Here is a 17866-nt window from a genome sequence, read left to right on the forward strand (position 1 = left end):
CAATATTTAATATCTTTTAAAACTACACAAAACCAAGATTTTATAAAATATAGACTCCAAATAATCTTCTCAAATAAAAGACGTAATTACCTTAAATATAAGTAACAATAGTAATTAATAAACCTAAACTACAAAATGAGATGGGGAACTTGTTTCTACTGAGGAAATAATCTTTTTTTTTTCACTGAGGAAATAATCTAAGATGGTGTGTTACATGTCAACCAAAGAGGGTCAGAAAAAAGGTACCCTAGTCAGTGCTTTCTTTAGTGTGTTCTTTTCTTAATGTTATTTATACATGGGCTTTTTTTTTTTTTTTTTTGAGTTTCTTTTTTAACCTTCATTCATGTTTCTCCCTATCAAATTCAATTGAAGGACAATTAAAATGAGATATGATCAGCTAGAAGGGCTTAATTTTTTTTAATGGTTAAGGAGAACTGTTACTTTCATTTAATATATTTTAAGCTATGGTTTAAATAGAAAGTATACATCTTTCGTAATACACCAAATTATACAAAACTAATTTCTTCTTGAGTTACTAGGGGAAAAAAAGCATATGAAATGTCAAATGCCCTAAATAAAAATAAATTTTAGCTTAAATGAACAAATGAAAAATACTGTCACTCATACTTCAAAAAAAACTATGGAAAAGGTAGCAATAACATTAATTTTTTATGCAGTACTTTTAGTTCTACTCCAATCTAGGCTGTTTCTTCACAACTTTCTAAGATAATTAAGAAAAAAAAAAAAAGAGGGAGAGAGATAACTAATCCTTAAAATAAAACACAGTATTTAGGAGCAGTAATTTTTCTGATATTTTTTAAATAGCTCTTGACCTATGTTCCTTCCTATTTCTTCAGATTTGTTACAGGACTAAAAACTAAGACAATCCCCTAAACTATTATAATCAAGTGTTTTGCCCCCTTTTTCTTGTTATAGGTTAAATTCTTAAAATTAAAAGAATAGGAAGCACTGTTTTTTAATACATTTGAAGCACTCTAAGTCTTGATAATAATAAATATCATTATCCATTTTTAAGTAAGTCACCAAACTCTATGACTCATTAGGTTTAAACCTTTCCTCAGTAATTATCCACAATCTCTTCCCAAAATGCCAGGGTCAAATACCCAAAAGAGTACTCAAATATTTCCAACTGGATACTTTACACAACGGTTATCTCACACTTGGCATATCAAACCAAACATCTGATTTTTCTTACCCAAACTTACTCCACAATATTCTCCATCAATAGTCAATCTTTTCAATTCCTCAAGCCAAAAAAAATGGACTGCTCTCTTTCTTTCCTGTCCCAGATAGTACCAGCAAATTCTGTCAGATTTCTTTTCAATATATATCCAAAATCCAACCACTTCTCACCACCTTGGCCCAAGTCACCATCAACTTACACCTGTCTTAATAGAAGAGGCTTCTAACTAGTCTCCGTGCTTCTATTATTCTCCGTGCTTCTCCTTATTCCCCTTACATGGACACCTTACCTTTTATAGATCTTATAAAAACCTAACTGAAATCATATCACTCTTCTGTCCCCTAACTTTCTGATAGCTTCCCCTCCTACTCAGATTAGTATCAAGGTCTTTTAAGTGACCTATAAAATCCTACAGGATCTATACTCTTCTCTCCTAATTTCTCCAAAAAATTGGCCTCCACTTTGGTAATAATAGGAACAGAACAACCAGGAACTATTCTTCCCCCCAGACATTCACAACTCATTCCCTTACTTGTTTCATGTTTCTGTTTAACTATCCCCAAACAATAAAGCTTTTCCTGACTTCCCTATGTAAATGGCACCCTCCCCACAGTAAACCAGCACTCCTTATTCTACCAAATCTGTTTTTATTTTCCTCAATGCCATATTTTCCTCACTCATTCCTCGAGGTTATATTTATTTGCTAATTACCTAAATCCATCCCAACTTGAATGAAGCAAGATCTGTAAGAGAAGGGGCTTGATTTATTACACGATGCATCCCCTGGTACTTACAATTCTTAGCACATAGAAAGACTCACTTGTATGAAAGAATAACAAAGCATCTTACACAAATTATACTCCTAACAAAAGTATACACAAACAGATCTTAGAATTTTTGAAAACCCTACATGTAGAAGCATAATAACTGCAAAGTAGAATATTTTTTCTATTCCCACATTGACCCATACAAGTAGGAATTATTCAAGGCAATAACTCAATCAAAATTTACCTCAAAACTCATTTAGATCATTTGTTTTCAAATTTACTTACAGAATAGCTTAACATGATCCCTGAATATAAATGCCCTAATTGTTAGGACCATGTTATAAAAGCCAGTGGATGAGCTGCAGAAGCAACAATGGGGAAAATGAAGAGTCTGGACTAGCCCCTAATTGGATCAGCAGTGACGAATAAACAAAAAGTGACTGTATAGGGATCCCTGGGTGGCGCAGCGGTTTGGCGCCTGCCTTTGGCCCAGGGCTCGATCCTCGAGACCCAGGATCGAATCCCACGTCAGGCTCCCAGTGCATGGAGCCTGCTTCTCCCTCTGCCTGTGTCTCTGCCTCTCTCTCTCTCTCTCTCTCTCTCTGTGTGACTATCATAAATAAATAAAAATTAAAAAAAAAGAAAAAGAAAAAGTGACTGTATAAAAATGGAAATAGGATTCCTCTTAATTTCATCACTAACTGCTGGACATGCACAATTGATTCTCTCAGTATAACTGATATGAAATTAATATGGCTACATTAACTTAATAAGGACACTAAGGTACAAAGATAAAACTATTAATCCCTGAAAATATTTTGACAACACTGACAAACACTAAATACTTGATATTAAAATATTGAAAGATTCCCTCAACATACCTACTCTATATCCCCAACTTTTTTTGCATTAATTATTATTTATTGTTGCCTCCCCCACTAGAATGTAAACTCGCATTAGAGAAGGATTTTTCCTGTTGTGTTCACTATTACATCCCCAAAACAATGCCTGCTACCTAGGAGGTGCTCAATAAATATATTAAATCATTAAATAGAAATAATAAGTAGGTTTTTAAAACCAAGACTGAGAATGCCTAGACCACTCTTTTCCTTCCAAAAATCACTTTAGAAAAATAATAGCAAATCCATGAGCATTTTATTTTGTTTTTATTTTTTATTTTTAAAGATTCTATTTATTTATTCATGAAAGACACACAGAGAAAGAGAGGCAGAGACACAGGCAGAGGGAGAAGCAGGCTCCATGCAGGGAGCCCAATGTGGGGACTCGATCCCGGGACTCCAGGATCACACCCTGGGCCAAAGGCAGGCACTAAACCACTGAGCCATCCAGGGATCTCCTCCATGAGCATTTTAAAAGCACCTATTGATTTAGTATTTTAAAAGGGAGAGACACCTGAATTCACAAAGCATTTTTTTATTTGTTCTGCTTTTTTGTTTCACCTATATTTATACTACTACGCAGCCAGAAAGCTATGTGATTAAACAAATAATCAGAACTCCACACCTGGCTTACATGGCTCTACTCTCTTCAGGGCCTTTGTCCAGGATCTTTTCTGTCAATAATCCCAGATTTCTGTGTCCCAAGGAATATTCTATATAGCAATACCCTTTCCATTCTCCTATCCCATCCTAACATATATATAAGTATGTTAGTACAAAAGTAGTAAAAAAGCTAAAGTACTGACAGGCTTAACAGTCCCACCCACACAGAGATAAGTCCTTAAGAGCCCCACATACAGATAGCCCACACACAATGTCCTTGTTGATCTGGAAAAGTATCCACATAAATAAATATCTCTGCTGACAGATGAGCACATTCCGCCAAAGGCAACACCTTTCCAAAGACATGTATCTCCTCTTCCAAAGAATGTGCACAGGTGCACACACATACACACATACACACAGCTTCTTTAATTAAAAAAGAAAAAAGGTCAGAGAGTCCTGCATTGGATTCTCCAGAAACTAGAGAAAAATAGTAAATATATAGTAGAAAGAATATAAGATTGCAACCATGTGACATCATTTACTAATGATGTGACCTAAGGCAAGTACTTTAATCACTTTGAGCCTCATTTTTCTCATCTATAAAATGAGAATATCTCTACTTACCTGTAGGATTGTCATACACAATAAATACTGTTCCCTTGTTTTTGCAGGTCAAATTCCTATTAGTCATATAAATTATGCATTCACTTTTGGCTTATAAGTTCTTTTTTTTAAAGTAATCTTTCATTTCATAATGTGATACAAGGTTCATAATAATAAAAGCAGTTCATCTCTACTGAACACATGCTATGTTCCAAGGACTATTCTAGGAACTCTATTCACCTAATCTCATTTAATCATTACAGCAACCCTGGCAGTTGGAGCCCAAGGTTACACAACTAGAAAGCAGTAGACAAGAATCCAAGGTTCTAAATCCTGGGTCTGAACCACAAAATAAAATTACTTATCAATTATATTCATAAAAGCAATGATAGTTTCAAAAAAGTGTTATTAATCCCTAAAAACAGAAATGTATCAAGAACCTAGTTATTTCTTGATAATTTTATGAAAAATTCATCCATTCAAAGCTTAAATGCAGTATTTAAAACTTAAATTCTCGTAATGCTAGATTTTTCAATGACATTTATTTCTCCTGAGAATTTTAAAAGCAGTTTTTAAGTTTCATTCATTCTGATGACACTGCAAGTCAAAGCAAGAAAGATATAATCAGGTGACTTTTTTTTAAAGTAGGCTCCATGACCAGCTTGGAGCCCAACATGGGGCTTGAACTCAACACCCTGAAATAGAGAGCTGAGCTGAAATCGAGAGTTGGACACTTAACCCACTAAGCCACCAAGGTGCCCTGGTTGACTCTTAAATCTCATCTCTACATTAGCATTTACAACCCTTGAAGGCAAAAATCTTTATCTCATATCCTTATTACCTAATATTTACATAATGGACTCCCCGAAAATATTTGTTAATAAATACTCAACTAGATAGATATAAATTATAAATATAAAAGGCTCTTCACTTAATAAGTAGTTAATTTATGGAGGAAAAAAAGGTAAATGAATGTTGTAGAACTGCTTAAGTCTCCTGAGCAAACAGCTAATTGAGACTTCTTGTTTTCCAAAGGGAAATTAGGAAAAAGGCACTTATTTAATTATGTAATTGGGACACATGCTATTTGTAGTAAAAAAGCTAAAGTGCAAAGTGCTGCCAAGGCCTTGTAATATTTGGAATTAATACTTAGTACAAAGACAAAATAGTCTACTGACCTTTTAAATTGTTAAGAGATTATCTCCTGTATTTAACAAATAAGATTTAGATACTACATATTTAGATTACTAGATTTTATTAGGCTAAAACTTTTAAATGGCAAAATAACAGAAAGGCATACATATTACCATCATCCTTTCATATCTTAGCAATGTAAGAACTTCTTTAGATAAGAAAGATGCATGCCTAGTTATTTAGATCAATATTCATTTAAACATTGTATCATCACATATTAAGAGGTAATTGGTCCTATTTATTTTCCAAAAGAATGGCTTAAAACCAACTGTTCAGAAAACCAAAATAAAAGTGTTTGATGGATATTCTCATTAATTGGTCTTTGGCCAACACCATCTACAACAGATCACCAATTTCATGACTTAAGGAATATTTTATAATAAATTCTATGGTAAACAAATTAGATTTTTTTTAAGGATTTTATTTATTTATTCATGAGAGACACACAAAGAGAGAGAGAGGCAGAGACACGGGCAGAGGGAGAAGCAGGCTCCATGCAGGCTCCATGCAGGGAGCCCGACATGGGACTCGATCCCGGGTCTCTAGGATCACGCCCCGCGCCGAAGGCAGGCGCCAAACCACTGAGCCCCACCCAAGGATCCCTATTCTTTAAAAAAAAAAAAAAAATTGAACTGAAAACTCTAAATCGATTCCTGGATTAAATTATCCCAACCAAGCTCAATGGCACAGAATTTGACTTCTTGGACACTCTCCTTTTCTCCTAATTAAACAGTTTTAAAGCTTTCTCATGAAAATGTTAGCCTTATCCACAGATAGACCTTAGCCTATCTCTCTGGAAGACTAATGGCCATTATCTACTCAAGCACACGTTCTAATTAGGCTTGCAAATTTTCCAACAAAAAATGTCAATCATCTCCACTTCTTTCTTGACTAATTGTCAAAGTACATGTATCTGCCCTTAATCAGTAAGAAATAATATTTATACTGTAAGGTCTCATTAACAAATATAATCCACTATTTTAATATATATTCCATAATACTGTCCAGCTCTTTACCAAAAGCTTACTTTGCAGCCTCCTCGTTCTTCTATGTACTATAAATTCTCTCTCTGAAGTATGCTAGACCAATAACATATTTAGACCAAACTGCTTATTTCTGCATTGCTATTTGGCATTGTGTCTTTACTTTGGAAAAGTGTGACTGTGAGCATCTCAAGAATGTCATCCTCTGTAACAGAGAATTTCTTTTAAATGCACATGGAAGAGAAACTTCTTTGACCCTCATCAAAGCTGTGCTCTTTCTGATGAGACACATAGATTTATATGTTAAAATGTAAGAAAAACTATAAGCAAGTAATTAGAATTATAATTGTGGTAGCTAATAAAGTCTACCAACTTTTAACATCACTGTAAAAGGAGATATGGAATCTTTTCTGTTGCAAGCATTAGCACACAAAAAATAAGACAAAATAATGTAGATATTTTTATATGTTAAGACATAAAATATCCAGAACTTATATTTCTATTCTACATCATAGATAATTACAAAGAAAACTGAGACATAGAAATATGTTAACATTCTACTTCACCTCTGCCTGATAAAATCCTCCCCACCGTCATCAGTGATCAGTAAAGTGAATGCAAAATATCTGTTAAACAAAGATTTTTATTAAAAGCTACCTCTTTCATGAAGGATTTGGGTCAGTTACCCTTGACTTCATCTATGAATTCTGGTGAAAAGCAATGCACTTTAAGGAGATGAAATATTTCATGATAAAATGAAGTAATTATTTTCTTTAAAAAAACGCTATAAACAAAAAAAAATAAATAAAAATAAAAAAATAAAAAATAAAAAATAAAAAAAAGCTATAAACAATTTAGGATGGCATGTCTAAGAAAATTCTAAAGTAGGCAATCCCTTTAGGCTTAGCTTCAAAACTTGAGGTTGCCTCTTGATACTGCAAATTATCACATGCATTCCTCCCATAAGCTGCCATCAGTGTTTATATTATAAAAATTTCCAAGAATCTGGTTGGCCACATTTGACAAGCCTATTTTATAATACAAGGAGAACTAGACTGGAATTAGCAGACCTAGGTTTTCATTCTGGCTTTACCAGTTATAAAAACAATTATTCTTCCATCTGGAAATCCAAATTGATTTGAGAAAATCAGTTGTTTCCTAATTGTGTAAGTCCTTTGAATCTCGGGTAAAGAGCATGGGGTGTGTGGAAGGGGGATGTTAGGTCAAATGGGACTCCTCAACTCATGTCCCTATAGTTTCATTGGTTCACAAGAACATCTTTTTTTTTTTTTTTAAGATTTTATTTGTTTATCCACAATAGACATAGAGAGAGAGAAAGGGGAAGAGACACAGGCAGAGGGAGAAGCAGGCTCCATGCCAGGAGCCCGATGCGGGACTCAATCCCGGGACTCCAGGATCGCGCCCCGGGCCAAAGGCAGGCACCAAACCACCGAGCCGCCCAGGGATCCCCAAGAACATCTTAAAACACCAAAAAATATTTAGAATAAAATTTCTAAAATACACACACACAAATACAAATATATTAAAAGGCATTTTTAAAAATATAAACAAAAAAAAAACACTTTCATTTCAGCTCTGCTGGATTCTCATTAACAATAAAGCTCATATTAACCAAATATGGGGGGGGGGGACTAAACTGAGATTAAGTCAAAAAAGCAATTATCTAAGAATATACTGCAAGATTAACAGAGGCATGACAAGCAGCAAAAAAATATGGTCCTAAAGTAAATCTATCTCTAAGGGATAAACTAGATAGACTTTACAAACTTAATCAGAGGCAGAAATACTGGGCCTGCTCAAAGTTAAATGAATGTGTCAAAACCTGGGACTGAACTCAAAAGAACTTGGATCTTAGGAATGAGTGTTAGCCATCTCTGAAGTACAAGTAGGATATACTTACTTAAATGCCACCTTTAAGGTATATAGTCAAATATCAAAAATAATCAGGAATATTATCTCCACAAAACTTAACGTGGATAATAGTGTAGGAAAGTGACTCAAAAATCTGAATTTATTCATATTTGATAAAAGCCAAAACTTAAAAATTTCCAGTTCACTAACATATTGACTATTTAAAAGAACTTTGTTTCTGTGAAAATGCTTATAGCAGTTGCTTAAAGAAAGGGGTAAAAAGGCAGTTTGAACACTTGGTTTTCTAAAACCATAGACTATAGGCTTAATAACACACAGCTATTCTGAATCACAGAAGACAGACTAGAAAAGTCTATTACAAACTACCAAAAGAATACTTTTATCATATGAAATTACTTAACCTCTGCTCAAAATTATCTAATGAGCAACTCTAATTTTTAGAGAACTTTTTCTAGACATGAAATTTGCCCATTATTCTTTCTAGTCATTCTGATTTCATTAATTCTACAGATACCAAGTTGACATTAATTTATAGCAGTCTTTTCAAGGAAAAGTACATGATGTATGATGTTAAAGGGGGAAAGCTATGTGGGAGCAAGGAAATGACAGTAAAAAAAAAAAAAAGACTAAATAATAGTGAATTCAAAAGTAATTTAGGCTACCTCAATCTTGTAGTAATTTTAAAGACTTTTGGAACTTTAAACCTATTTTCCCATAGAAACTTAGTTTAAATAAAGTTATAAATGACAGCAAGATTCCTAAGTGAATCCATCAAAAAAAAAAAATTTTAATTGGAAAGCTCCAAAGTTCTATAGACCCTGACTACCATTTCAGATTCTTAACACGGGGTGCCAAAAACACAGATGGTCCTAAAAGCTAAGAAAAGGTAGAAGGGTCTCATCATCTTCTGACACTACTCTCCCAGGCCCCAACTAAAATCTTCTAGAACAGTAGTTACCAAAGTATGATCTGGAGAAATTGCAGGAATCTCAAGATCTGTTCCAGGGACTAAGTTACCCCATGGACCCAAAGCTTAATTTTGAATGCAGTACATATCAATATAAATTACATAAATAAAAGCTCTTTGGAGTCCTCAGTAATTTAGAAGAATGTATAGTTCCTGAGATTGAAAGGTTTGAGAATCACTATTCTAGGCAGTAAAGTCAAGGACCACATTCCTTGAAGTCACTAGTATGATTAACGTTGAGTAGGAGGGTTAGGAGCACAGGAGCACTTATAGAGTTGTGAAATAAAGACCTCAGGAGAAAATTCTGAGGTGATAAAATTCTGATGATAAAAGCCGAACTGAAAGAGTCTAGAGCCTTCAGTTCCTCTTTTCTATTCATCCTTAGCATAAGCAAATAAATGAGATTTAGTAGCAGTGTCAGGTGGGACTATGAATAAAGCCACAGAAGCTGAAAAGTAAGAAAATATCTTAGTAGAAAGATTAAAGAGTAACTAGGAAGTCCATTTTAACCACAGAACAGGTTAGATCCACAGATATAATAGGAGGTAAGGCTATGGGGGAAAGGGTTATACTGAGGATAACATTGAATAAATAATATGCTAAAGTAACTAAGCAAGAAGAAAGCTGCTGAAGAATTTTCAGCTAACTGGTGATAAAATCAGATTTATAGGTGCCGCAGTTTTTAAAAAATTTTTTTAAAGATTTTTTTAAAATTTTTATTTATTTATGATAGTCACAGAGAGAGAGAGAGAGGCAGAGACACAGGCAGAGGGAGAAGCAGGCTCCATGCACCGGGAGCCCGACCTGGGATTCAATCCTGGGTCTCCAGGATCGCGCCCTGGGCCAAAGGCAGGCGCCAAACCGCTGCGCCACCCAGGGATCCCAAAATATTTTTATCTATTATAAAAATGTGAAACATTTCAATGTCCATAAATGAAAACATTGATCATATAATTAAATATTTCAAATACATAAAAACAGGAAGACTCACCATGTTGCTTTTGTTTTGGATTATACATTTTCCACCACCGAAAAATTATAAATCCATCTTGAATTCTATGCAAGATAAATTACAAAATTAAGAACTTTAGTAACAATTTACTTAACTCATTTAATTAATAATTGTAAAAAGCAGGCAATTGATAATGAATATGAAAATAGAGAAAATTCTCAGATCACTGGAATACATAAACGTTTCATAGTCTCAAGTTAAGAAAGGAAAGGGGAATTTACATAGCTCTAAAATAGATTATTCTATTAAGGTAAAATTTAATACCAGATCACATTTAATAGGAAAATGAAGTGCTAACAGGAAAACTTTTTTTCTTTTAAAAATGATATTTTTTAAATATGGTGTAAAAACTATATAAACAAAAAGCCAAATCTTGAAAGGGGGATATTACAATGCTAACAGAAGGTTTTAAAAATACTCCTTTAACTCTGTAATCATATATTACCTCACGCCTCAAAAAGATAAACTTATAACCTCTCAACCTTTTCTTCTTACTTTTCTTTTCAAAATAATTTTATACTCACAAAGTTGACTCTACTGTTTTAAATGAGGTATGACTGTTGCCAAACCCTAGCACCTCTCAAATAATTCAAAACTTTCAAGTTAAGTAGCAAATGTTAAGATAAGCTCAAGTTAAGTAGCAAATGTTAAGCACAAAAATAAAGTAAGCTTTTCTTTCAAGGCCTGCAGAACAAAGAACATATCAAACATACTGTCATTTCTTAATATATTCAGATTTGTGTTTCCTCCTTAAAGCAAAATTAGAGTAGCTAATAGATACTAAACAATTCTTAAAACTTATTACCTATAATAAAGAGCTAATGGATGAGTTGTCAGTATCCCTGGACCCTTGTTTTATGTAACAAATGACCACCATGAAGTCTACAAGAAAAATGGTCAGGTTATTTCATGGCTCATGTGTTCATCTAGGAATGAAATGAGATTATTCATTTCTATAACCAGTTATTTGATAAAGCTTGTGCCAGTCTAAAACTTAGCTAAATTAATCTACTGATAAAAATATTTTTAAAGATCCATTCACCAGATAGGATTTACTAAAAAAAACTGATTTATGGTTTTATTTGAAAAGTAAATCATATTAAATAAAATATCATCAGAAAAAATTTTACAATACTTCGTTTGTTTTTCTTTCTTTTTTTTTTTTTTTTTTTTTACCTAATAGACAGGTCTTCTGTAATGTAATAGATTTCACGAACCATGACTTTTCCAGAAAGAACAGAGAAAGAGAAGGACCCTGTTGTAGGAAAAAAAAAAACAAAAACAAAAAACAAAAAACACAACAGTGAGTAATGGAATTGTTTTGATCCAGAGTGAGCACTTCAAACTTAAAATAATCTTAGCATTCAATTGATTCAATAATTATTAAAGGTTCTCTCCTACCTGATTCCCTTACAGCCTTACTAATTTTCTATTGCTCTTTCTTCAAATATGAACAAAAAGTACAATAAGTACCATCACTATGAATTGAACTACTAAATAACCATACAAAGACATTAAATAGCTGCTTCATATGAATAATTCTTTTAATTATGCACAACTTTAAATAAACCTCAAACCAGTGACTAATTTACCACTTTTCTCCATTAATTTATTTGACTCTAGGAACCAGTCATTGCCTCAAATTAGTGGAAGATGACTTAGTTTGAGAGAAATTTTATTTATGTCCTCTAAGAAGTACACTAAGGAAGTCCCAATGGTTCTAGTCAATTACCTCTCACCCCTTTTCCCTTTAGTTGAGGGCTTTCTGAAGCATACTGCTTCCAAATCAATCCTGCAGCCTGCAAACTTCCCACTTAGAAGCAGCTGGAAACTTAAATTAACAATGCAGGCCACAAAAAGAAATGTACAAAATGATTCCAACTTATAGTTACAGATTTTTTAAGTATGGGTTATTGGGAAAAAAAAACAGCGAAAACCTCATTAAGCATTAGAAACTTTCTTTGGATAGTAGAATCCTGAGAAATTTCTATTTCCATAGTTTATGCGTGCCTATATTTTTCAAATTGTTTCAATAAGCATCTTTTATAGCAAGAAAAAAAATCCCAAAAGTTACTACAGAAACACTTTAAGAAATAAGAATGAAGTAAAGAACCTAACCAAGTGATAGTTCATCTTCTGTCGTAGAGTGCTGCATGAGAGAAATTCCAGTTAGGTTAACATTCATGAAACAAAGGTGAATTTCTAAAGCTACTATAACTTATAAAATATAAACTTATAATATACATCTCAAGATTATACATAAGAAAAACATTCAGTGTTATTCGAACTTACCAATATGGATATAGCCATGTTTGTATAATCTATTAAGAACCAATGTTAAAATAAGACCAACGTTTCGAGAATTGTAGTATGTGAGGTAAATAATCCATCCACAGGACAAAATTGTAGCTGTGAAGAAAAAAAGAGCAAAACAATCTCACTGTAAGTTTCCTTCACAATCGCCTTATTATCTCAGTAAAAATCTGTTAGTAAAAGATCATTTATGACATTAAAAAATGATAGGATCTTTTTTTAAATAAATTTTTATTGGTGTTCAATTTACCAACATACAGAATAACACCCAGTGCTCATCCCATCAAGTGTCCCCCTCAGTGCCCGTCACCCATTCACCCCCACCCCCCACCCTCCTCCCCTTCCACCACCCCTAGTTCATTTCCCAGAGTTAGGAGTCTTTATGTTCTGTCTCCCTTTCTGATATTTCCCACACATTTCTTCTCCCTTCCCTTATATTCCCTTTCACTGTTATTTATATTCCCCAAATGAATGAGACTATATAATGTTTGTCCTTCTCCGATTGACTTACTTCACTCAGCATAATACCCTCCAGTTCCATCCAGGTCAAAGCAAATGGTGGGTATTTGTTGTTTCTAATGGCTGAGTAATATTCCATTGTATACATAAACCACATCTTCTTTACCCTTCATCTTTCGATGGACACCGAGGCTCCTTCCACAGTTTGGCTATTGTGGACATTGCTGCTAGAAACATCGGGTGCAGGTGTCCCAGCGTTTCATTGCATCTGAATCTTTGGGGTAAATCCCCAACAGTGCAATTGCTGGGTCGTAGGGCAGGTCTATTTTTAACTCTTTGAGGAACCTCCACACAGTTTTCCAGAGTGGCTGCACCAGTTCACATTCCCACCAACAGTGTAAGAGAGTTCCCTTTTCTCCGCATCCTCTCCAACATTTGTTGTTTCCTGCCTTGTTAATTTTCCCCATTCTCACTGGTGTGAGGTGGTATCTCATTGTGGTTTTGATTTGTATTTCCCTGATGGCAAGTGATGCAGAGCATTTTCTCATGTGCATGTTGGCCATATCTATGTCTTCCTCTGTGAGATTTCTCTTCGTGTCTTTTGCCCATTTCATGATTGGATTGTTTGTTTCTTTGGTGTTGAGTTTAATAAGTTCTTTAAAGATTTTGGAAACTAGCCCTTTATCTGATATGTCATTTGCAAATATCTTCTCCCATTCTGTAGGTTGTCTTTTAGTTTTGTTGACTGTATCCTTTGCTGTGCAAAAGCTTCTTATCTTGATGAAGTCCCAACAGTTCATTTTTGCTTTTGTTTCTTTTGCCTTCGTGGATGTATCTTGCAAGAAGTTACTGTGGCCAAGTTCAAAAAGGGTGTTGCCTGTGTTCTCCTCTAGGATTTTTTTTTTTAATTTATTTATGATAGTCACAGAGAGAGAGAGAGAGAGGCAGAGACACAGGCGGAGGGAGAAGCAGGCTCCATGCACCGGGAGCCTGATGTGGGATTCGATCCCGGGTCTCCAGGATCGCGCCCTGGGCCAAAGGCAGGCGCCAAACCACTGCGCCACCCAGGGATCCTCTAGAATTTTGATGGAATCTTGTCTCACATTTAGATCTTTCATCCATTTTGAGTTTATCTTTGTGTATGGTGAAAGAGAGTGGTCTAGTTTCATTCTTCTGCATGTGGATGTCCAATTTTCCCAGCACCATTTACTGAAGAGACGGTCTTTCTTCCAATGGATAGTCTTTCCTCCTTTATCGAATATTAGTTGACCATAAAGTTCAGGGTCCACTTCTGGGTTCTCTATTCTGTTCCATTGATCTATGTGTCTGTTTTTGTGCCAGTACCACACTGTCGTGATGACCACAGCTTTGTAGTACAACCTGAAATCTGGCATTGTGATGCCCCCAGCTATGGTTTTCTTTTTTAAAATTCCCCTGGCTATTCAGGGTCTTTTCTGATTCCACACAAATCTTAAAATAATTTGTTCTAACTCTCTGAAGAAAGTCCATGGTATTTTGATAGGGATTGCATTAAACGTGTAAATTGCCCTGGGTAACACTGACATTTTCACAATATTAATTCTGCCAAGATAGGATCTACTTCTAAATGGTAATATGTTCTCTTACAATTCAATACTTTACTTTTTTTTTTTTTTATGATAGTCAGAGAGAGAGAGAGAGAGGCAGAGACACAGACAGAGGGAGAAGCAGTCTCCATGCACTGAGACCCTGACGTGGGATTCGATCCCGGGTCTCCAGGATCACGCCCTGGGCCAAAGGCAGGCGTTAAACCGCCGTGCCACCCAGGGATCCCAATACTTTGGATTTTTAATACCAGATGTTGATTCTACCTTATATAACTTTCCTCATTTTTCTTTACTTATTAGCCAGAAAAGCACATATTACAATCAGATCAATTAAAAAAATACTGCCCGGGGTGCCTGGGTGGCTCAGTCAGTGAAGCATCTAACTCTCGATTAGGCTCAGGTTATGATCTCAGGGTCACGAGATCCAGCCCTACATCGGGCTCCATGCTGGACATGGAGCCTGCTTAAGATTCTCTCTCTCCCTCTGCCTCCACCCCCAATTCTCACATGCAAGTGTACTCTCTCTCTTAAAAAAATAAATACTTCCTTTTTTTCTGTTTCCTTTTTCACTGTTTTGTACTTATTATTAAACATGTATAACAATATTCTGGAAAGAGAAAGCCCATATTTCTGCGTATTCTGAAAAATGTCCACCTTTATCAAGCTAAAAGCTCATTCCCAAGCTATTTTCTAAAGGCTACAGACATTTAAAAAAGAAAGAAAACCAATTATTTTTTAAAATCAAAGAAATCATAGTGTTTTTTATTAAATCAATAATTTCTGCTTTTTAAAAAAAAAATGGAAAGAAGTGAGAATTTTACCCTACTTAAAGGCATATCTATACTAAACAGGCCACCTTATACTATTTTGTTATATTTGATAAGGCAACAACCTACTTTTAAAGAATGCCAGTGAATATGCTACAGTAAATGATATTTCAAGTTTGACTCATTTTTCATGAGAAGTATATAGTCACCTATAGGACTCATAATATTCCCAAAAGAACCTAGTTCATGAATATACAAAAACTAAAACATAAGAAAGCATTTTGATAATAAATTTCCTTTTACTTAGCCAGTTTGAAAGAATAACTATTTTCTAAATTAGGACAAAGTAATGTAAAGCAATTTAATATGTACAACCACTTAGCAACACCACATTAAATTCTTAATGGATAAAACAAAGCAGTCACTGAGTCAAAACACATTTTCTCAGGGTAGCTTATATTGACAGTAATAACTCTGATGTAGCAAGTGCTATGATTTGCCCATAAAAATTATTTCTAGAACAATTATTTCTAGAAAACTTGTTTTGATGATATGTTTTTTTTCCTTTGTAAAATAGTGTTTTGGGTTGTTTTTGTTTTTTTTTTTAACTGAAGTATAGTTGACACATAATGTTATATTAGCTTTAGGTATACAACATAGTGATATGAATATGTCATTACATTTTAAGTTTAAAGACATTCTGTGCTAATTTTTACTGTAAATCACTGTGTCAAGAGCAGGTTATGGTGGGCCATTCAGTAAAGCAAGAGGTATTTGCTGGAAAGTATGCTTCTGGTATCATACAACCTGAGAACTGCAGGCTTTTTCATTTTATCATGTTCTTCAACCCCCTTTAATATCAAAAGGCCAGTTAGGAAAACAGCAAGGGTAAATGATCACTCAGTGATTTTCTGGTTGTTACTGTTGTTTTTTTCCTTAAGGAAAGGAGTTGTATATAATAGAAAAAAAAAGAGAAATTCTAGGTGATAAAGTGAACAGAATGATAGGAAATAAGAATTCCACCCTTAATTAAACTAGAAGAGAATTTTCAGTGTGTCTTTTATGAAATTTAATTTCATATTAATGTTTTGCATTTCATTTTACTTTTTTGGCTTTAATTAAGGATAATTTATAATAGTTCACTTTTGTCAATTAGAAGAATTATAACTCAATCCAATAGGATTGGATTGTGTTTAATCCAATCCTACCTACAAATCATGAATCATAATTCCTTTTATACACACTTCACCTCTACTCATTTCCTTACCACATATCCTGTGGTGTCATGAAAGAAGCATAAGGATGCACTCAGAAAAAAACAGCTATGTTACCTATATAAGTTATTTAATCCTTATAGGCCTCAATTCTCCAAGTTAAAGTCTGGTGCCTTCATAAGTCTGCTATGAGCACTAAGTGAGCTAACATATGCAAAAATGACAATGGTATGTGGCACACAGAAGATGTTCAATAAATATCATTACCCTTTCTTTCCCCTTTTACCCTTTCTATTTTCCTCTCTGCCTTCCTAACTATTATACTGAAATTCAAATCAAATACTGTTCTTCCACAAAAACTTCCTGGGCAATAACACCCTACAGTATTTTCTCCCTGGTTATTATTTTGTATTTCCCCTCTTATTAGTTCCTATTCATTCATTCCCTCATATTTGCTCCCTCTCTTTGCCACTGATTTATACACTGTTTTGTATTATTTCTATGAATCTAGAAAACTTCTGGAATATTAGACAAAAAAAAATTTTACTGGTAGAGCCCAATGTCAAGTATATAAGGAGGAAAGAGATGAAATTAATGGGCATGTACACTCTATTTTATATTTAAAAATATATTTACCATGAGAATTTATCACTTTTAAAGTAAAACAAAGAAGTGTATGTGCATGTGCTGAAATGGGAGTGGAGGAGTCGTGGTGAAGGAGTGGACTTGAAATAGGAAAGATAAGCTAAGGGCAATGTTTTTCTTCTTCTCCCACCTCCTCTAAGTCAGACAAGGAAGGAGGCAGCCTAAGAAAAAGAGCCCTCCAAAGCACTTGCCAGAGCAAATTGTCATAGAAATACAGATTAAAATCTTTTTTCCAAAAAATAAACCAATGATATTGTAAGCATTTCAACTTCAGCTAACTACTGCTTAAAATTTGGCAGTTGTTAATTCACACACAAAAAAACCCATAAAGTACATGAAAATATATTCTACTTACCAACAAGGAGCCAAACAACATTAGAGTTGTGTTCTGTAAGAAAATCTTCTAATTGAGTGATACTAGGAACAATACTCTCATTCTTCCTCTGATCCATTACTGAAGTTTTTTCAGACCAGCCTCTAAAGGCCTAAGATTTATTAAGCTGCAAGGGAAATCAAGTAAGGGGAGAAAAAGGTGGATTTAATAAAAGTTCATTAAACCCCATTCCAGTTCATTCAGTAAGAATGAAAAATATACAAGTATTTTGCAGCAAATATATATGCAACAAAGCATGTCCACATTTCTTTTTACTTTTTTTCCTTTGTTTTTTTTTTTTTTTTTTTTGCATGTCCACATTTCTATAGAAAATATAAGACAATGATCGGGCTCCCTGTGAGGAGCCTGCTTCCCCCTCTG

At 34.3% G+C, this 17866-nt stretch overlaps 1 protein-coding gene across 16 annotated transcripts in view; it reads right to left on the minus strand.

Moving 5' to 3' along the window:
* The window catches only part of BLTP1 (bridge-like lipid transfer protein family member 1), a 213236-nt gene that overhangs the window by 177601 nt on the left and 17769 nt on the right, over nucleotides 1-17866 (minus strand). For all 16 annotated transcript variants that reach the window (XM_072755305.1, XM_072755320.1, XM_072755318.1 and 13 more), the window contains exons 3-6: nucleotides 17468-17612; nucleotides 12421-12537; nucleotides 11305-11383; nucleotides 10108-10172 (exon numbers count right to left, since the gene is read on the minus strand). In XM_072755305.1, coding sequence (XP_072611406.1) covers nucleotides 10108-10172; nucleotides 11305-11383; nucleotides 12421-12537; nucleotides 17468-17564 — 358 coding nt within the window. In that variant the 5' untranslated portion in view covers nucleotides 17565-17612. The remainder of the gene's footprint in view (nucleotides 1-10107; nucleotides 10173-11304; nucleotides 11384-12420; nucleotides 12538-17467; nucleotides 17613-17866) is intronic.

The sequence above is a fragment of the Vulpes vulpes genome, chromosome 4 (assembly GCF_048418805.1).
Source record: "Vulpes vulpes isolate BD-2025 chromosome 4, VulVul3, whole genome shotgun sequence".
NCBI lineage: Eukaryota > Metazoa > Chordata > Mammalia > Carnivora > Canidae > Vulpes > Vulpes vulpes.